The sequence below is a fragment of the Apteryx mantelli genome, chromosome 35 (genome assembly GCF_036417845.1).
Source record: "Apteryx mantelli isolate bAptMan1 chromosome 35, bAptMan1.hap1, whole genome shotgun sequence".
NCBI classification, from domain to species: Eukaryota; Metazoa; Chordata; class Aves; order Apterygiformes; family Apterygidae; genus Apteryx; species Apteryx mantelli.
The window spans coordinates 1,143,509-1,163,512 of NC_090012.1; the positions used below are offsets into that span (position 1 = coordinate 1,143,509).

The 20,004-nt window shown below is 71.6% G+C and overlaps 1 protein-coding gene across 1 annotated transcript; it reads left to right on the plus strand.

Moving 5' to 3' along the window:
• The first annotated feature begins 493 nt into the window (after window positions 1–493).
• SPTBN4 (spectrin beta, non-erythrocytic 4) lies at window positions 494–18,624 on the plus strand. Its single transcript, XM_067314479.1, has 35 exons — window positions 494–641; window positions 787–938; window positions 1,111–1,284; window positions 1,366–1,457; window positions 1,574–1,654; window positions 1,783–1,898; window positions 1,975–2,087; window positions 2,814–3,001; window positions 3,133–3,250; window positions 3,429–3,587; window positions 3,744–4,046; window positions 4,144–4,294; window positions 4,429–5,299; window positions 5,403–5,540; window positions 5,685–6,441; window positions 6,692–6,894; window positions 7,730–7,820; window positions 8,954–9,100; window positions 10,572–10,835; window positions 12,037–12,261; window positions 12,631–12,720; window positions 12,819–13,097; window positions 13,175–13,305; window positions 13,384–13,588; window positions 14,058–14,435; window positions 14,509–14,753; window positions 14,835–14,973; window positions 15,050–15,134; window positions 15,406–15,602; window positions 15,699–16,213; window positions 16,651–16,726; window positions 16,849–17,132; window positions 17,958–18,131; window positions 18,213–18,255; window positions 18,351–18,624. The coding sequence occupies exons 1-35, from the start codon at window positions 494–496 to the stop codon at window positions 18,510–18,512; spliced, it is 7,494 nt and encodes a 2,497-aa protein (XP_067170580.1). The 3' UTR covers window positions 18,513–18,624.
• Window positions 18,625–20,004: the final 1,380 nt, after the last annotated feature.

Genomic DNA, 20,004 nt, shown 5'->3' on the forward strand with positions numbered 1-20,004 from the left:
TGCCAAAGCCAAGCAGCCCTGTGGACGGGGTGCTGGGGACGGGCAAAGTGGGCGAGCGGCTCCGGAGCGCCCAGCTCCTCCCTGTACACACATGTGTGTGCACACGCATGCTCCGGCTCACGCGGGCCCTCGCTCACCTGCCGGAGCGGTTCGGAAGAGCCCGAGCCACCGTCATGAGCGGAGCCGGGAGTGAGCACGATACGAGCTCTTTGTGCATGCAAGGCCTGGGACTGAACGTGCACCTTGCACCGGTCCGTGCAAGCACCCGCTCGCAAAACTCCCAGCTCCCTCTTGCTGGGGAGAACCGAGGCGTGGGAGGGTGTTTTGGAGCTGGGCGCTGGGCGCTTGCACCCCCGGCGAGGCCCCTCAGCGCGCGGTGGCATCTCGGCGCGGGTCGGGTTGCGCCTCTTTGTCTCCGGCGTCGCCGTGCGCCCTGGCCGTGCCCGGCGGCGCGGTGCCGACGGCTGCTGTGCCCTCAGCCCGCGTCCTCCCGATGGCGGCCGTGGCGGCCGAGCTGGACAACATGGACGTGCAGCAGCAGAACAACAACAGCGCCTGGGAGAGCCCCGACCCCCGGGGCTGGGACGATGCCGCCGCCACCGCCAAGCTCTTCGAGTGCTCCCGCATCAAAGCCCTGGCCGGTACGTCCGGCTCCGTCCGTCTTCACCAGCCCCCGGCCCGCAGGGAGGGTTGTGGGGCAGAGCGCGGCGGGGGGCCGGGAGCCTGGACTCCTGGGCCCTCCCCTGGCCCCGGGGCCGGGGCTGAGCCGGCCGCCTTGCCCCGCAGACGAGCGGGACGCCGTGCAGAAGAAAACCTTCACCAAGTGGGTGAACTCGCACCTGGCCCGCGTGTCCTGCCGCATCACCGACCTCTACGCGGACCTGCGGGACGGCTACGTGCTCACCCGGCTCCTGGAGGTGCTCTCGGGGGAGCAGCTGGTAAGCGGCCGCCCGCATCCACTCCGGGCTCTGTGCACCAGCCCCGAGGGAGCTGGGACACTCCGGGTGGAGAGGGGTCCGGGGGCACCTGGGTCCCTGCTGCTCCCTGCCCCGGGAGGGCTTGCAGGGCTGTCGGGGCCGCAGTGCCGCTGCTTCCCGGTGTCGCCGGCAGCCCAAGCCGACACGGGGCCGGATGCGGATCCACTCCCTGGAGAACGTGGACAAGGCGCTGCAGTTCCTCAAGGAGCAGCGGGTGCACCTGGAGAACGTGGGCTCCCATGACATCGTGGACGGCAACCACCGCCTCACCCTCGGCCTCATCTGGACCATCATCCTCCGCTTTCAGGTAGCGGCGCCGGCGGGAGGCGGCGCGGGGGCCGGGCCCCGCTGGGACCGCCGTGCGGCAGTGCCTCTCCGCTTTCCCCAGATCCAGGTGATCAAAATCAAGACCGAGGACAACCGGGAGACGCGCTCGGCCAAGGACGCGCTGCTGCTCTGGTGCCAGATGAAGACGGCGGGGTGAGCAGGGTGCCGGTGGCGGTGGCGCTCGCCCCGCGTGCCGGGACGGTCGGCCGCATCCCGGCGTTCCTCGGCCCTGGGAGCCGGCCGCCCCAGTGACCCCCGTCTCCCCGCAGGTACCCGGAGGTGAACATCCAAAACTTCACCACCAGCTGGAGGGACGGGCTGGCCTTCAACGCGCTCATCCACAAGCACAGGTCCGGCACGGCGCGGAGGGGGCGGCGGGATGGGGCAGGGGGTCGCCCGGACGCCTGGGTCCCTCCCCGGCCTCGCTGGGTTGGGGGGACCGACCGCCCCATCAGGCGCTGCCGTGTCCCACCGGCAGGCCGGACCTCATCGACTTCCACAAGCTGACCAAGTCCAACGCCACCTACAACCTGCAGCAAGCCTTCAACACGGCCGAGCAGCAGCTGGGGCTCAGCAAGCTGCTGGACCCCGAGGGTAGGGACGCGGCGGGGCGCTTTGGGGGCCCAGCCGGAGCTGGGGGCTCGGGGTCTGAAGCGTTGCTGCCCGGCAGACGTCAACATGGAGGACCCCGATGAGAAGTCCATCATCACCTACGTGGTGTCCTTCTACCACTACTTCTCCAAGATGAAGGCGCTGGCCGTGGAGGGGAAGCGCATCGGGAAGGTGGGTGAGCGCCGGCCCCTTCCTCCGGCGCCGTGGGGCAAGCGGGGCCCATCCGCCCCGCAGAGCCCAGCCCCTGCCCTGCTCCATCCCTCCCGCCACAGCCGGATCCCTCCCGGCAGCCCAGCCCGGATTGCTGCTATTTTAAGCCCATCGGCTCGGCTGGCTCCTGGCATCAGGCTGCCTCGAGGCAGCGATTCCCTGTGTGCGGCGGGGTGGGGGGGAGTGCAAGGAAGGGTGCAGTGCCTGGCGTGCGCCTGGCTGCCGAGCGGTGCCCGCCCTGGGCACCTGCATCAGGGGGGCTTGCTGGGGGGGCTGCGGGATGCACCCCTGAGCCGTGCACGGCCGCTTGGGGGGGGGTGGGATGCACCCCTGAGCTGTGCACAGTTGCTCAAGGGATGTGGGCTGCATCCCTGAGCCGTGCACGGTCCCTTGGGGGGACGCGGGCTGCACCCCTGAGCCGTGCACGGTCCCTTGGGGGGACGCGGGCTGCATCCCTGAGCCGTGCACGGTCCCTTGGGGGGACGCGGGCTGCACCCCTGAGCCGTGCACAGTTGCTCAAGGGATGTGGGCTGCATCCCTGAGCCATGCACAGTCCCTTGGGGGGTGGGATGCACCCTTGAGCCATGCATGGTCCCTTGGGGGCCGTGTGCTGCACCCCTGAGCCGTGCACAGTTGCTTTGGGGTGGTGGCTGCCCCCCCCGAGCTGCGCTCGCGCCGCCCCCCCAGGTGCTGGACCAGGCCATGGAGATCGAAGCCATCATCGAGCGCTACGAGGCGCTGGCGGCCGAGCTGCTGGCGTGGATCCAGCACACCATCACCATCATCAGCAACCAGAAGTTCGCCAACTCCCTGGCCGGGGTCCAGCAGCAGCTCCAAGCCTTTACCGCCTTCTGCACCCTGGAGAAACCCGTCAAGTGAGCGGGAACGGCCGGCGCGGAGCACGGCGCAGTCCTGGCGCCTCCCGGGCGCTGGCGGCTCGGGGTCGGGTTCGCAGGGCTCCCGCGGGGGCCGGTGCCGGTGCCGACCGGGGGCTCTGGTCCCGCAGGTTCCAGGAGAAGGGGAACCTGGAGGTGCTGCTCTTCACCATCCAGAGCAAGCTGCGGGCCAACAACCGCAAGCTCTACGTGCCCAGCGAGGGGAAGAGCATCTCCGACATCAACAAGGTGCTGCTGGGAGCGGGGCCAGGCGTCTCCCGAAAGGCTGAGGCGAGGCGCTGCGTCCCTCGCCGCCGTGGGGATGCTGCGGTGAAACGAGCTGGTTGGGCCTCAGCGGGACGGGGTAGAGGCCCCGCGGGACGGGGCATCCGGGGGCCCCTCTCCGAGCCCGGCTCTTGCCCCGCAGGCCTGGACCTGCCTGGAGAAGGCCGAGCACGAGCGGGAAGTGTCCCTGCGCAACGAGCTCATCCGGCAGGAGAAGCTGGAGCTCCTGGCCCAGCGCTTCGACCACAAGGCCGCGATGCGGGAGACGTGGCTGAACGAGAACCAGCGCCTGGTGTCGCAGGTGGGCTGGGGGCCTTGGCGGGCCCCTGCCCCGGGCCAGGACGCCTGGGTCCCCTCCCCGGCTCGGGGAGGGTGATGGGACCTTCCCGGGGTTCAGGACTCCTGGGTTCCTACCTCCGTCCACCCTGCCCAACACCACTGTCTCCTTCATCCCCAGGACAACTTCGGCTACGATCTGCCAGCGGTGGAGGCCGCCATGAAGAAGCACGAGGCCATCGAGGCCGACATCTCCTCCTACCAGGAGCGCATCCAGGTGGTGGTGGAGCTGGCCCTGGAGATGGAGTCCGAGGGCTACTACGACACCAAGCGCATCAGCGCCCAGAAGGACAACATCCTGCGGCAGTGGGGGCTGCTGACCGAGCTGGTCCGCGCCCGCCGGGCTCGCCTCGAGCAGAACCTGGCCCTCCAGAAGATCTTCCAGGAGATGGTCTACATGATCGACTGGATGGAGGAGATGCAGGTAGGGCCGGGGGCACGCAGGGTCCCACGAGGAGGACGGGGGGTCCCTGGCAGTGCCGGGCAGCTCTGGACCCTGCCACCTCATCCCCCTTCCCCAGGTGCTGCTGGTCTCCAAGGATTTTGGGAAGCACCTGCTGGAGGTGGAGGACCTGCTGCAGAAGCACGGGCTGCTGGAGGCCGACATCTCCGCGCAGACCGAGCGGGTGCAGGCGCTCAACGCCGCCGCCCTCAAGTTCTCGGAGCTGGAGGGTAACGTGGGGCACCGTGGCCAGGGGCCGGCTGGGCACGGGGGCCCCCGTGCACCTGGGGGGCACCGGAGGGGTTGAAGGGGGCTTCGGGGCGCTGCAGACCCTCCCTGCTAAGAGCTGGTTCCCCCGGCGCAGGCTACCAGCCCTGCGACCCCCAGATCATCTGCAACCGGGTGAACCACGTCCAGACGTGCCTGGAGGAGCTGGGGGAGCTGGCGGGCAAGAGGCGCAAGGAGCTGGAGGACTCCCGCCAGCTCTGGGCCTTCTTCCAGGAGATGGAGGAGGCCGAGGCGTGGATCCGCGAGAAGGAGCAGATCCTGGCCGCCAAGACGTGCGGCCGGGACCTGAGCAGCGTGCTGACGCTGACCAGCAAGCACAAGACGATGCTGGGCGAGCTGGGCAGCCGGCGGGCGCTGCTGCACCAGACCATGAAGCGGGGGGAGCAGATCCTGGCCAAGAAGCGCTTCAGCCCCAGTGGGATCCAGGAGAAGATCCGGGAAGTGCGCCTGCGCTGGAAGAAGCTGGAGGAGGTGACGGGGCTGCACCAGCAGCGGCTGCAGGAGGCCCTGAACTTCTTCCAGTTCAGCGCCGAGACGGACGACCTGGTGGCCTGGCTGCAGGACACCTACCGCATCGTGTCCAGCGACGACTTCGGCCACGACGACTACTCCACCCAGGCGCTGCTGCGGAAGCACCGGGCCGTGGTGGAGGAGGTGGAGAAGCACCGGGCGGCCGTGCTGGCCCTCCGCAAGCAGCTGGCGCTGCTGGCGCCCGAGCACCAGCAGGGCGTCGACGTGCAGATCCGCATCGTGGAAGTGGAGCAGCTCTACGGGGAGGTGGCCGAGGTGGCCGTGCTGCGGCAGCAGTGGCTGCAGGACGCCCTGGCCGTCTACCGCATGTTCAGCGAGGTGCACGCCTGCGAGGTCTGGATCGACGAGAAGGAGCAGTGGCTGGAGAAGATGGAGGTGCCGGAGGAGCTGGACGACGTCGAGGTGGTGCAGCACAGGTGCGGGGAGGGGGACGGGGACGGACGCCTGGGTCCCGCACCGCCTCGGGCACCTCCCCGACCGCCCCGCAGGCGCCTCACGTGCCTTCCCCACTGTGCCCAGGTTCGAGAGCCTGGACCAGGAGATGAACAGCGTCATGGGCCGGATCCTGGACGTGAACCAAGTGGTGCAGCAGCTGGTGGAGGGAGGCCACCCCAGCGCGGATGAGGTCCGCTCCTGCCAGGACCACCTCAACAGCAGGTACCGCCGCTCCCAGCCATTGGGAACCGCGCGGGACGTCCCTGTGGGTGCAAGGGCCTGAGGGTGGATGTATCCGAGCTGGACCCCATCCCGGCACGGGGAGCCACGTGGGCATGTCCCAGCGCCGTCCCCATCCATCCCCAGGTGGAACCGGGTGGTGGAGCTGGTGGAGCGCAAGAAGGAGCAGCTGGGCGCCGTCCTCAAGATCCAGAACTACCTGCTGGAGTGCAGCGAGATCAAGGCGCAAGTGCGGGAGAAGCGGAAAGCCATCGAGGCGACGCAGTCGGGCGGCAGCGACCTGGGCGGCGTGCTGGCCTTGCAGCGGCGCCTCTCCACCATGGAGGCAGCCCTGGTGGTGCTGGAGCCGCGGCTGGTGGAGCTGCAGCAGGAGGGCGAAGTGCTGGCGGCCGCCCACCCGGCGCGGGCCCTGGAGATCCTGCTGCCCTTCGAGCAGATCAGCGAGGAGTGGGAGGCGCTGAAGCGGGCGCTGCAGGGCTGCGAGGACTCGCTCACCGTGGCCGGCCGCTTGCAGCAGTTCATCCAGGACCTGGACAACTTCCTCACCTGGCTGGTGAAGACGCAGGCGGCCGTGGCCGCCGAGGAGGTGCCCAGCAGCCTGGCCGACGCCGAGCAGCTGCTGAGCCAGCACGCGGCCCTCAAGGAGGAGATCAACGGCTACGAGGAGGACTACGCCAAGATCCAGGCGGTCAGCGACCTGCTGGCGCTGGAGGAGACGGAGATCCCCTACCTCTCGCTCCAGCAGTGGCTGCAGAAGCTGGACGCCGGCTGGAACAAGCTGCTGCAGACCTGGGAGACGCGCCGGGAGGTGCTGGTCCAGTCGCACGTCTTCCACCTCTTCCTCAGGGACGTCAAGCAGTGCGAAGCCTGCCTGTACAACCAGGTAACGCTGGCCCCGGCACGGTGCCGCCACCGCGCGCGTGTCCCGAGCGTCCCCCTCCGGCCCCGCGTCTCCGAGGCGGCAGCATCCCGTCCTCCCTGCCCACGGCTCCTGGGGGCTTTGCAAATTGCGGTCACTTGTGCTGGGTGCAGGTGGCGTTTGGGGACAGACACACGCATGTTGGTCTCCTGCCCGGACCCCCAAGCCACCCTCCAAACCCCTCCCAGCCTGGGCTCCATCCCTCACCCTCCAGGAGTCCACCCTGGCCCACGCCGAGCTCCCCGACACCGTGGAAGCGGTGGGCAACGCCATCAAGAAGCACAAGGACTTCACCACCACCATGGACCTCAACCTGCAGAAGATCCAGCTGGCACTGCAAGCCGGCGAGAGCCTGCAGCGGCAGGGCAACCTCTACAGCGACCGAGTGGCCGAGAGGATGGAGGCCCTCCGCGCCAAGTAGGTGCCAGGCCCGGGGCCGGCTGTGCTCCTGCCCTGCCCTGGTCCCCGGCGGGTCTGGCCCCGCATCCCTTCTACGGTGACTGGGATGCTCCATGGCCTCCTTGGCTCCAGGAGGAGGCTGGAGCCCAGCGCGTCCCGGAGACGCGCAGCTTTGCAGTCTCCATCTGTGCTGGGATGCGAAAGGGGAGCGGAGTGTCCTGGGGCTGCGGTGCCCGGAGAAGCCAGCTGCTTTCCGGTTGGGTCGTGGAGGGCGTTTTGCCGTTACCTCCCAGCACGCAGCTCGCAGCAGCTCCCGGGCCGCTCGCGCTGGTAAAAGTCCAGGCAATTTCTCCCCTCCATCCCTGCAATCCCTGGAAGGGAAGCGGCCGCCCTTGTCAGCATGCGCTTCGGCACGGATTTAGCAATTTAGTGCGGCTCCTGGTGCTTTTCCACTCGCCTGAGATCCAGCTTGTGGCTTTCCCCAAGGGGATCCCAGGTGGCCGGGCGCCAACAGGGGCTGGAGACCCCCAACGCACTGCGGGAGCCGCATGCGAGTCCTCCCGCCACGTCCCCCGGGAGCCGCTGGCTCGCAGCCGGGCTGGTCCTGGAGCCGCTCCTGGCCTTAGCTTGGCCAAAGCCTCGCGGAGCACCGGCAAAAACACCGCAGAGCGGCACAAAGTGCTTGGGGCAGTGGCGTGCCCTGCCTTGGCCGTGCTCCCGCGCGCTCCGGCCGCCCGGGCGGCTCCCGCAGCGCCCGCTCCCTGCGGGGCACCCTGGCCGGCCGGTGGCGCAGGTCGGGGGCCGCGCGGCGGCTGGGCGGCCGGCGCTGAGCCGGGCTCTCCGCTTCCCGCAGGAGCCACCACAACTACCAGCTGGCTCAGGAGTGGATGCAACGGCTCAACGACCACCTGGAGCTGCAGCAGTTTCTGCAGGACTGCCACGAGGTAGGGCCCGGCCCTGGCCCCCCGCACCCACCAGCGGCCCCCGGGGCGGCTGCGGGGCGGCGGGGCGGCACGGAGCACCCAGCACCCCTGGGGTAACCGGTGGGGCTCGGCGACGCGGGTGCAAGGCAGGCAGCGGGCGTGGGGAGGATGGTACCCCCTGGCCAGGCCCGCAGGCCCCGGGGATTTGCCCTCCAGACCCGCTTGGCTGCTTGGGCTGGAGACGCAGCCGCACTGCACCGGGGGGGCCTGGCTGCCGTTTGTCCCCCTCCATTGCCCCACGCAGGGCACCCCCAGGGTTTGGCGCCTCCGGTCCCTTTTGGGGTGCAGAGAGCATTCCAGGGAGGGTCTGCCTGGGAGCAGGGCTCAGAGCAGCCACGCTACCCGGAGCATCCCCAGGGCTTGGGGCCGCCCCCGCATCCTCCTTGGATGCCCTTCAGCTGCTGTTTGCCCCCCTCTGTCACCCCACGTGGGGCATCCCCAGGGTCCGGCTGCCCCCGGCCGTTTTGGGGTGCGGAGAGCATCCCGGGCAGGGTCTGCCGGGGGGGCAGCGCTTGGGGCTCAGCCCGGGGTGGGGGTTGCACTACCCAGAGCATCCCCAGGGCTTGGGGGCGCCCTGCATCCTCCTCGGATGCCCTTTGGTTGCTGTTTGCCCCCCTCCATTGCCCCACGCGGGGCGTCCCCAGGGTCCGGCTGCCCCCGGCCGTTTTGGGGTGCGGAGAGCATCCCGGGGAGGGGCTGCCGGGGAGCAGGGCTCGGGGCTCTGCCGGGGGGGGGGGGAAGGGCCGTGCACCCCCAGCGCCGGGTGCCGGGGCGCCCCCGCATCCTCCCCGGGAGCCGGTCGGCGGCCCGGGGGGGCCCCGCGCGGGGCCGCTGCCCTCCCCGCCTGCCGCAGCGCCGCTTCCCCGGCTCGGCCCGCTGCGGCACCGGGGCGGCCGCGGCCGGCGGCTGCCAAGGGCTGCGCGTCCCCGGCGCCGGCGCAGGCGGCGGGCGCCGGCTCCGGCCTCCGCGCTGCCGCCCGGCGCCGCTGCCGCAGGGGCTGCCGCAGCCCCGCCGCCGCCGCCGCGGTGCCACGGGGGTGGGCGCCGGGCCGCGGCCGCCCCGCGGGGGGCTGAGCGCCGCTCCGCGCCCCGCAGCTGGATGGCTGGATCGGCGAGAAGGTGCTGATGGCGCGGGACGCGTCCCGAGACCCGAGCCAGCGGCCGCACCAGCGCTGGCTCAAGCACCAGGCGTTCATGGCCGAGCTGGCGCAGAATAAAGAGTGGCTGGAGAAGATCGAGAAGGTAAAGGGGGGTCGCGGGGGGATGCGGCGCCAGGCAGCCGCCGCCTTAACCGTTTGCTCGCCGGGCGGCTGCGCTCCCGCGCGCCGGGGCCCCCGCCGCGGTGCACGGCGCTGGGTCCGGCCCGGCGGGGGGCTGCGGGGGACCGGGGGCGCCGGCGCCGCGGGGAGGACCGGGGCTGGGGGGGACTGAGCCGGGGCCCGGGGCTGGGGGGGTCCGGGCTGGGCTACAGGGTCACCGGGCACCGCGGTGGGGACTGGAGCTGGGGGGTCCGGGCCGGGCTCCGGGGCTGGGGGGGTCCGGGCCGGGGTCCGGGGACACCGGGCACCGCGGCGGGGTCCGTGGCTGGGGAGGTCCGGGGGCGCCGGGCACCGCGGTGGGGATCGGGGCTGTGCGGGGGCGGCCGGCACCAGCACCTTTGGGCCCGGCAGAATGCGGCCCCGCGGGTTTTGCGGCAGATTCTGCATCTCTGTGGGTGACTTTGACATCTCCGCGCACGGAGAGCAGGCTCGGTGCAGGCAGACTGGCACGCACCCCTGCTGCGCCAGCACGGGATTTGGCCCCCCGGGGGGGCAGGCTGGGAGCCTCCGCCCCCGGTGATCCGAAATGCCCCAGCCCCCACCGTGAGACGCTGGTGCCCCGTCACGCATGGCACATGTCACCCCCCCGCACACGCGTGCTGGCTGCATGCAGCAGGCATGTTCTGGCTCCCGCAGCCAATCTGCGCGCGTGCGGCTCCGGCAGCACGTTCGCTCTCGCATGGGTGAGCGGAGCCCAAAATAGCTGCTGCTGCTCCAGGAGGGAGCCAGCTGCGCCAGCCCATGGCTCCGGGAAGGCCTGGTGCGGGGCGGCCGGGCGCCGCCGGATCAATGATGCTCGTGAGCTGGGGCTGGGGGCGGTGCACAACGGGGTCCGGCTCCCCGGCGAGACCGTTGCGTCCCAGCAAACGCGGCCCCTCACTGGGGATGTGCGCGCCCACCTCCCAACCCACCGTGCATGCCGTTACCCCCCCATGCCCCCGGCCTGGACAGCACACGCAGGTGGTGATGCCCCTGGAGCTGCATGTCCGAGCTTGCCCGTTGCCCCTCCGTGGCGGTGCATGCGCCCGCTCGCATCCCCTCGGTGCATCTCTGCACCGCTGCCACTTTGCAGTCCTTGCGGGTTTTAAGTCTTCTGCTCTCGCAGCATCCCTGCGGCCCCCCCCAAACCCCCTCCTCCACCCCTGCATGGCGCACGGGCCCCGGGGGGCTGGAAGTGCCCCCTGGGGTGGCTCAGAGCCAGCACCGGCCCCAGGAAGGAGCCAAGGGCGGGGGGATGCTGCTGCAGCGGCTGCTTTGCCCCACGGGCCCTGCTGCCCCTCTGCAAGTCTGGGCATTGCGCCGGGCTGCACAGCCACGGCCCGTGGGGCTGGATGGGCGCCTCCGCTGCCTCGTCCCCCCCCGGCGTCCCCGGCCCTCACCACTTCTTCCCGCAGGAGGGGCAGCAGCTGATGCAGGACAAGCCGGAGCTGGCCGGCTCCGTGCAGAAGAAGCTGAACGAGATCCGGCAGTGCTGGCTGGAGCTGGAGAGCACGACCCAGGCCCGGGCACGGCAGCTCTTCGAGGCCAACAAGGCCGACCAGCTGGTGCAGAGCTATGTGGAGCTGGACAAGCGCCTGCTGCGCCTGGAGGACCAGCTGCAAGCAGTGGGCGCCGGGCCCGACCTGGCCAGCGTCAGCAACCAGCTGAAGAAGCTGCAGGTAGGACTGGGGGGAGCCGGATGCCTGGGTCCCCCCCACCTCGGGCAGGCCACGGGCATCAGGGGCTCCGTGCACTGCCGTGGGGCAGGGATGCTGCTGCAGGGCCGGGAGCAGCATCCCCGAGGCCCCGGCGTGGGGCAACGTGCACGGCCCTGGTGGGGTCTGGCCACACGGTTCGGCATTGCTTGCGGCTGCAGCACTGTTTACAGCTGCGGTTCGGCATCGCTTGCACCCGCGGTTCAGCACTGCTGCAGCCACAGTTCAGCATCGCTTGCAGCCATGGTTCAGCAGCGCTTGCACCCACAGTTCGGCATTGCTTGCAGCCATGGTTCGGCATCGCTTGCAGCCATGGTTCAGCATCATTTGCACCCGCAGTTCGGCATCACTTGCAGCCGTGGTTCGGCATTGCTGCACCCGTGACTCGGCATTGCTTGCATCCGTGGTTCAGCAGCGCTTGCAGCCACAGTTCGGCATTGCTGCAGCCACAGGTCGGCATTGCCACAGCCGTGGTTCGGCATCGCTGCACCCGTGGCTCAGCATCACTTCCAGCCATGGCTCAGCATCGCTGCAGCTGCGGCTCCGTGCTGAGTCATCTCAGAGCCTGCGCGGAGTGAACCGGAGCTGCCGGCACCGCGCAGGGGGAGAGCCGGGTGCTCCGGAGCGCTGGCCCGGGCCTGTTCCCGCCTGGGCTCCACGGTCTCTCCTTGCTCCGCGCGGCCGGGGGAGGCGCCAGAGCAGCCCTGGGGCTCCGGGCGCATCTGGCTCCTCTGGGCCGCGTGTCACGAGAGCGCGAGGTCTCAGCCCTGCGGGGCGCGGGAGGCCAGGGCTGGCGGCCCCTTCCCTGCCGACCTCTCCGTTTCGCCTCCCCGACAGCCCGTGCCGGATCAGAGCAGCCCGCTCTCCCCCCCAGCCTAGTCCTGTTTGCATCGCCGGGGTGCCGGTGCCCCGGGCTCCGCCGGGGTTTGTCCCTCGTGTTTAACCCACCCCCATTCGCATCCCTCCTCCCTCCCCTCCTCGGCTGCTCTCACTCCTCCCGGGTCCCAGTGCTCCCGCTCTTCACGCTCCGGTTCGGCGAGCGGTTTCCGCTCCCCTCCGTGACGGCAGAGCCCCCAGCTCCGTCCCCACCGGCCGCTTGGCTGCTCCCCCCCGTGCTGGGGGTCCCGGCGGCCCCGGCCCGGCGCTGAGCCCCCCGCGCCCGCAGAGCATGGAGTCGCAGGTGGAGGAGTGGTACAAGGAGGTGGGCGAGCTGCAGGCGCAGGCGGCCGCGCTGCCCCGCGAGGCCGCCGGCAAGGAGGCGGTGGACGAGAAGCAGAGCGCCGTGGGCACCCGCATCGTCCGCCTCATCGAGCCGCTCAAGGAGCGGCGGCGGATCCTGCTGGCCTCCAAGGAGGTGCACCAAGTCAGCCACGACCTGGAGGACGAGCTGGTGAGTGGGGCCGGTGGCGGGGAGGGGACCGCGCGCCGTCCCGTCTCCTCCTGTCCCATCCCGACCCGTCTCATCTCATGCCATGCCATCCCATCTTGTCCCATCCCATCCCGTCCTGTCCCATCCTGCTCTGTCCCGTCCCTTCCTGTCCCATCTCATCCCATGCCAACCTGACCCATCGCATCCCATCTTGTCCCATCCCATCCCATCTGTTCCCATCTCATCCCATCCCATCCGTTCTCATGCCATCCTGTCCCATCCCATCCTGTCCCGTCCCATCCCATCTTGTTCCATCCCTTCTCATGCCATCCCATCCCATCCCATCCCGTCCCCGTCCCGCCCCGCGTCACCGCCCCGCTCTGCCCCCAGATCTGGGTGCAGGACCGGCTGCCCCTGGCCGCCCTGCAGGAGCACGGCAGCAACCTGCAGACGGTGCAGCAGTTCATCAAGAAGAACCAGGTGGGCCGCGGGGCGGGCGCCCGGACGCCTGGGCCCCGCCGGGGGGCGGAGGGGGAGGGGGGTCCGGCGCCGGGCTCACCCGCCTCCCGCCGCCCCAGGCGCTGCGCCGGGAGCTGCAGGTGCACCGGCCCCGCGTGGACGAGGTGCTGGAGCGGGCGGGCGCCGTGGCCGCCCTCAAGAGCCCCGAGGCGGAGGCGGCGCGGCGGCTGCGCGAGCGCCTGGCGGCCGCCTGGGCCCAGCTGCAGGAGCAGGCGGAGCGGCGGCAGCAGGCGCTGGACGCCGCGTACCGCCTGGAGCAGTACTACTTCGACGTGGCCGAGGTGGAGTCCTGGCTGGGCGAGCAGGAGCTGCTGCTGATGAGCGAGGAGAAGGGGAAGGTGCGGGGCGGCCCCGGGGGAAGGTGCGGGGGGCGGCGGGGGCCCCCGCCGGCGCCTCACCCCGCTCTGCCCCCCAGGACGAGCAGAGCACCCTGCAGCTCCTCAAGAAGCACCTGATGACGGAGCAGACGGTGGAGAACTACGAGGAGACCATCGCCCAGCTCTCCCGGCAGTGCCGGGCGCTGCTGGAGCTGGGGCACCCCGAGAGGTGGGCGGCCGCCCCCCGCCCCCCGGGCCCGGTGCCGGGACCCCCCGCGCGCTCACCGGGCGCTGTGTCCTTGCCCAGCGAACAGGTCAGCAGGCGGCAGTCGCAGGTTGACCGGCTGTACGTGTCTCTGAAGGACCTGGTGGAGGAGCGCAAGGCCAAGCTGGAGCAGCAGTACTGGCTCTACCAGCTCAGCCGCGAGGTGGACGAGCTGGAGCACTGGATCGCCGAGAAGGAGGTGGTGGCCGGCTCCCCGGAGCTGGGGCAGGACTTCGAGCACGTCACGGTGAGCGGGCGCCCGCGGCGGCCACCGGGGCCACCGGGACCGCCGGGGCCACCAGGGCAGGGCAGCCCCGCGGCACCATCTGCACCCTGTGCCGTGGGCGCTGGGCACGGTCCCTGCTCCATGCCATACCGGCGTGTCTGCACCATGCACCACGGGCTCTGGGCATGGTCCCTGCTCCATGCCCTGCCGTGGGCCCTGGGAATGGTGTCCCAGGCTCCGGGCACTGCCCATGCATGGTGCCGTGAGCTCCAGGCACCATCCCTGCTCCGTGCAATGTGCCCTGGGCACCGTCCGTGCCCTGCACCGTGCTGCGGGAGCTGCCTCTGCCCTGCGCTGCGCCCCGGGCTCTGCCGCGGGCTCCTGGCCCCGCCGGCCGTGCGCCGCCCACGGTGCTCCCGTGCCGGTCCGTCCGTCTGCTCGTCTGTCCGTCCGTCCGCGCCGTGCTCACCCCGTCCCCCGCCCACCCCAGCTGCTGCAGGAGAAGTTCATGGAGTTTGCCAGCGAGACCGGCAGCATCGGCAACGAGCGGATCTCGGCCGTGAACCAGATGGTGGACGAGCTGATCGACTACGGGCACGCGGACGCGGCCACCATCGCTGAGTGGAAGGACGGGGTGAACGAGGCCTGGGCCGACCTGCTGGAGCTGATGGAGACGCGGGCCCAGATGCTGGCGGCCTCGCACGAGCTGCACAAGTTCTTCAACGACTGCAAGGACGTGCTGTCGCAGATCGAGGAGAAGCGGCAGCGGCTGCCCGAGCTGGCGGCCCGCGAGGCCAAGACCTCGGCTGGCACCTTGCAGCGCCTGCTCGGCGCCTTCGAGCACGACGTGGAGGTGCTGGTGGCGCAGGTGAGGGTGGTGGCGGTGGCGGCGGCGGCGGCGGCGGCGGCGGGATGCAGCGGTGACGCCGGCGGCCCCCCAGGTGCGGCAGCTGCAGGAGGGGGCGGCGCAGCTGCGGACGGTCTACGCCGGGGAGAACGCCGAGGCCATCGCCGCGCGGGAGCAGGAGGTGCTGCGCGCCTGGAAGGAGCTGCTGGCCTCCTGCGAGGAGTGCCGGCTCCACGTGGCCACCGCCGCCGACAAGATCCGCTTCGCCGGCACCGTGCGCGACCTCATCTCCTGGATGGACGGCATCATCTGCCAGATCGGCACCGGCGAGAAGCCCAGGTGGGCGAGCGGACGCGGGCGGACGCGGGCGGCCGGACCGCGGCGCCACGGCCGGCATCACAGCCTCCCTCCCCGCTCCAGGGACGTCTCCTCCGTGGAGGTGCTCATGAACTACCACCAGGGCCTCAAGAGCGAGATCGAAGCCCGCGGCAAGAGCATCGCCGCCTGCCTGGAGCTGGGCAAGACCCTGGTGCTCGCCAAGAGCCCCGCGGCCGACGAGGTGCCGGCGACGGGGACGGGGACGGGGCGCCGGCGCGCGGGGTCCCGCTCACCCCCGCCTCCCTCCCTGCCCGCAGATCAAAGCCCACGTGGAGAAGCTGGTGGCCAAGAAGAAGGAGATGACGGAGAAGTGGGACAAGCACTGGGAATGGCTGCAGCAGAGTGAGTCCGGCGGCGCCGGTGGGGGGACACGGCGCGTCCGAGAGGGTCGGGGTGGGAGCCAGGACACTGGGGTCCTCTCCAGCGCGGGGGCTCAGGACAGCCAGCACCGTCCACAGGAGGAGATGCTCTTGGGGGACATGTCCCCATCCTGGCATCCCTGCAGCTGGGGGGACCCTGACGCCCTGGTTTGGCACCATCCGTGGGAAATGGGGGATGCATCCCCATCCTGCGGGGACCCTGACGCGCGGTGCCGGCGCCGTGTCTCCCGCAGTGCTGGAGGTGCACCAGTTCGCCCAGGAGGCGGTGGTGGCCGACGCGTGGCTCACGGCCCAGGAGCCGCTGCTGAAGAGCCAGGAGCTGGGCAACAGCGTGGACGAGGTGGAGCAGCTCATCCGGCGGCACGAGGCTTTCCGCAAGGCGGCCGCCGCCTGGGAGGAGCGCTTCAGCTCCCTGCGGCGCCTCACCACGGTACGGGGCGCCGGAGCATCCCGGGATGCAGGGGGGCCCAGGCGTCCTGGGCCGCGGCGCCCCCCCCCCCCGCTCACCCGGTCCCGGCTCCCGCAGATCGAGAAGCTGAAGGCAGAGCAGAGCAAGCAGCCGGCGACGCCGCTCCTGGGCCGCAAGGTGTTCGGGGACGCCGGCGGGGAGGCGGGCTGGCGGGCGGCCCCGCTGCCGCGGCCGGCGCTGCCGGAGCGCCCCGAGCTGCGGGCCGAGCGGCCGGACCTGCTGCGCGCCCGCCTGGACGGCCGGCCCGAGCCCCGCGTCGCCTACGTGCGCCACGAGCTGCGGCCCGAGCGGCTGCAGCCCCGGCTGGACCGCGTCGCCCCGGGGACGCCCGGGGACGCCGGCACGGCCCCTGAGCCCCCGGCCGCCGCGCCAGCCTCACCGGCACCGGCACCGGCACTGGCACCGGTGCCGGCCAAGGTGGAGGCGGCAGCGGAGGCAGCGGCGGAGGCCGGGGAGGCCAGGCCAGGCCGTGGCGAGGGGCTGCTGGAGAGGCGGCGGGAGCGCCGGGAGCGCCGGCTGGAGCGGCAGGAGTCCAGCGAGCAGGAGGCGCTGCGCGACGGCAAGGCGGGCGGGTGAGGCAGGCTCGGCCGCGACGGGCGCTGGGTCTGGCCGTGATGGGTGCAGGGTCCGGCCGTGATGGGTGCAGGGTCCATCCAGGATTGGTGCAGGGTCCAGCCGGGATGGGTGCAAGGTCCATGCAGGACAGGGTGCCAGGTCCAGGCAGGATGGATGCAGGGTCTGTCCAGGATGGGTGCAGGGTCCAGCCGGGATGGGCGCTGGGTCCGGCCGGGATGGGTGCAGGGTCCCTGCAGGATGGGTGCCGGTCCAGCTGGGATGGGCGCTGGGTCCGGCTGGGATGGGTGCAGGGTTTGTCCAGGATGGGCGCAAGGTCCAGCCAGGATGGGTGCAGGGTCCCTGCAGGATGGGTGCCGGGTCGGCTGCCCCAGCCCGGAGCCCGGGGCGGCCCCAGGCCGGTGGGCTCGCCCTGACGCCCCGTCTCTGCCGGCAGCAAGGCCACGCTGGCCGACATCGTGGAGCAGCTGCAGGAGAAGGAGTCGACCGGCCCCGTCCCGGCACCAGCCCTGGTGAGTCCCTGCGGCCCCTCCATGGCGGGTGGCCAGGGATGCATCCCACGCTGTCCCGGCGCCGTCCCCCGCGCCGGCTGGGAGAGCCGGTGCTCATCCCGACCCCGCGTCGGCCCCCCCAGCCCCGGGAGCGGGAATCCCCCGGCCGCCTGCCCAACGGCATCGACATGCTACCGGAGAGGATGCCGCGTCCCGACCGGCCCCGCGCCCGCGACCGGCCCAAGCCCCGGCGGCGCCCGCGGCCCAAGGAGCCGGGCCAGGCGCCGGGGGAGGCGCGGCGGTCGCGGTCGGCCCCGGCGCAGAGCAGCGCCCCGCCGCCGCCGCCCCCCACCCACACCGTGCAGCACGAGGGCTTCCTCTTCCGCAAGCACGAGCTCGACGGGCCCAACAAGAAGGCGTCCAACAGGTGAGCGGGGGCGGGCGGCCCCGGGGGGGTCGCGGCAGCACCGGGTGCACTGGGGACCAGGGTGCACCCAGGCCTGGAGGGGTCCAAGCAGCTCTGGATGTACCCGGGCTTGGGGGGAATCCATGCAGCTTTGGGTTCTCCAGGGCCTGGGGGGCTCTGCGTGATGGAGACGGTGCACCAGGGGGGTCTGTGCAAGGGAGAGGGTGCACGAGGTCTCAGGGAGGCATGCAGGGGTGATGGTGCATTTGGGTTCGGAGGTGTCCATGCAAGGGAGAGGGTGCACGAGGTCTCAGGGAGGCATGCAGGGGTGATGGTGCATTTGGGTTCGGAGGTGTCCATGCAAGGAAGAGGGTGCACGAACTCTCAGGGATGCATGCAGGGGTGATGGTGCATTTGGGTTCGGAGGCGTCCATGCAAGGGAGAGGGTGCACGAGGTCTCAGGAATACATGCAAGGGTGAGTGTGGACCAGAGCTCAGGGGGATCCACGCAAGGGAGAGGGTGCACCAGGGCTTGGAGGGATGGGAGGAGGGGGGGGTCCATGCATTGGAGAGGGTGCGCTTGGGCTTGGGTGGTCTATGTGATGGGGAGGGTGCACCAAGTCTCAGGGATCTGTGCGAGGGAGAGGGTGCACTCGGGCTTGGAGGGGTGCATGCAAGGGAGAGTGCAGCAGGGCTTGGGGGGGTCCGTACAGCACAGGCTGCACCCAAGCTCGGGACGGTCTGTGCAAGGCAGCGGGCGCACCCGGGTCTGGAGGGGTCCGTGCGGCGGAGGGCGCCGCGGGCTCGGCGCGCCGGGTGCCGCAGCCCCGCTCGTGGCTCTGGCAGGTCCTGGGTGAACCTCTACTGCGTGCTGAGCAAGGGCGACCTGGGCTTCTACAAGGACGCGAAGGGGCAGGCGGCGGGCAGCACGCACGGCGGCGAGCCCCTGCTCAACCTGCACAACGCTGCCAGCGAGGTGGCCAGCGACTACAAGAAGAAGAAGAACGTCTTCAAGCTGAGGTGAGCTGGGGGGGGGGGGGGGCGCGGGGCGGGCGACCCCGGGGGCCACCGGCGCCGCTGACGCCGGGCTCCGTCCCGCAGGACCGGCGACGGCAGCGAGTTCCTGCTGCAGGCCAAGGACGAGGTACGGCGGGGGCCGGGCCGGGGGCTGGGCCGGGTGGTGGCGGCGGCGGGGGGCCGCCACGACGCCGGGGTGACGGCCGTGCCGGGCGCCCGCAGGAGGACATGCGGAGCTGGCTGAAGGCGCTGGCCGCCTGCGTGCAGGAGCACGCCGACATCGCCCGCTGGAGCCAGGCCCTGCTCACCACCTCCTCCACCGACGAGGGCATCCCGCGGCGGGAGGGCGACCGCCGCGCCAGCACCTCCGCGCGGCGCAAGTGACCCCCCCGCCTCCCCCCGGGCACCGGGGGCCGGAGCGGGTCCTGCCCCTTCCCGGGGGGCACGTCCAGCCCTGCGGGGGCCGGGGCCAGGCCAGGCCCCCCGGTGGGGTTTGGGGAGGGGGTCGGTGCCGCCCCCCCCCCCCGCCCCGAGGCTGCGGCTCCCTCGCTCCCCCCCCCACCCCAGGGCTCGGCCTCCCCCTCCCCGGCGTCGCCGTGCACAAGCCATAGAGCCGCTGCAGCGCGGACGTGGTCGCCCTCGGCTCGGGGGTCCCATCGGCACCAGGGTCCCCTCGGCTCAGGGGTCCCATCAGCATGGGGGTCCCCTTGGCACAGGGGGTCCCCTTGGCTCAGGGACCCGCTCGGCACAGGGGTCCCCATTGGCACCAGTGGGGTCATTTGGCATCAGGGTCCCCTTTGGCACTGGGGTCCCGCCCGGTACTGGGGTCCCCTTTGGCCCCGGGGGGTCACTTGACACTGGGGTCCCCTTTGGCACCGGGGTCCCGCTTGCCCCAGGGTCCCGTTCGGCCCCCAGGACCGGGCAGATGTCCCTGTCCCGGCGCCCCGGCCCCTGGCAAGGGTCCCCCCGCCCCGTCCTGCCCCGGCCCCCTGTGCCCCCCCAGGGCCGGCTCCTGCCACCTCCCGCCTCGCTGCCCGCATCCCCGGAGACCGCGCTTGGGGGACAGAGTTTCTATTTGTAAAGATTTTAACAAAAACCAGGAAAATAACCAAAAAAAAAAAAAAGCCTCCCCCCCCCCAGCCTCCCTGCCCTGAGCACGTGCCCCCCGGGCCCCCGCACACCCCCGGGTCTCCGGGCTGGCGCCGGGGGCGAGCGCCGCGCTGTGACTGTATAAATGTAATAAACCCCCTCGCTGCACCCCACGGCACCCCGCGCCCCCCAATAAAGGAGCAGGACAGGCCCGTCCCGGCTGCCGACCAGCCGTGGGGGGGGGGGATGCTGGGGATGGGGGGGGATATGGGCCTGGAGGGGAACCTGGGGGTCCTGGGGGGGGGTCCTGGGGGGGTCCATGGGGCTGGGGTGGGTCATGGGAGGGGGTCCACGAGCGGTTCATGGGGTTGGGGGAGGACAAGGGGGGGTCCATGGGCTGGGGGGGCTCCTGGGGTGCCGGGTAGCTCTGAGGGATGGGGGTGACCGTGGTGCAGCCCTAGACACCCCCCCCCCAAAACTGGTACCCCACCACCACTGTTTCCCCTTCCCCCCCCCCAAGGTTCATTGCCCCTTTAAGAGGGGGCGGAGCTGGGAAAAGAAAAGCCGCCCTCCCCCCTGCTGGCATCGCGTTCAGCCAATGGGCGTGCAGGTGTGGCTCTGATGGACATGGGGTGGGGGCGGGTGCTCGTTCTCACGTGGCCAATAGGAAGGTGAGAGGGCCAAAGAACGCTCACAAGAGGGCGTGTTCGGCCCCGATTAGCCAATGCCCGCGCAGCAATGGGGAGGGGGCGGGCTCCCCCTCCACGTGGCCAATAGCGGCTGGGAA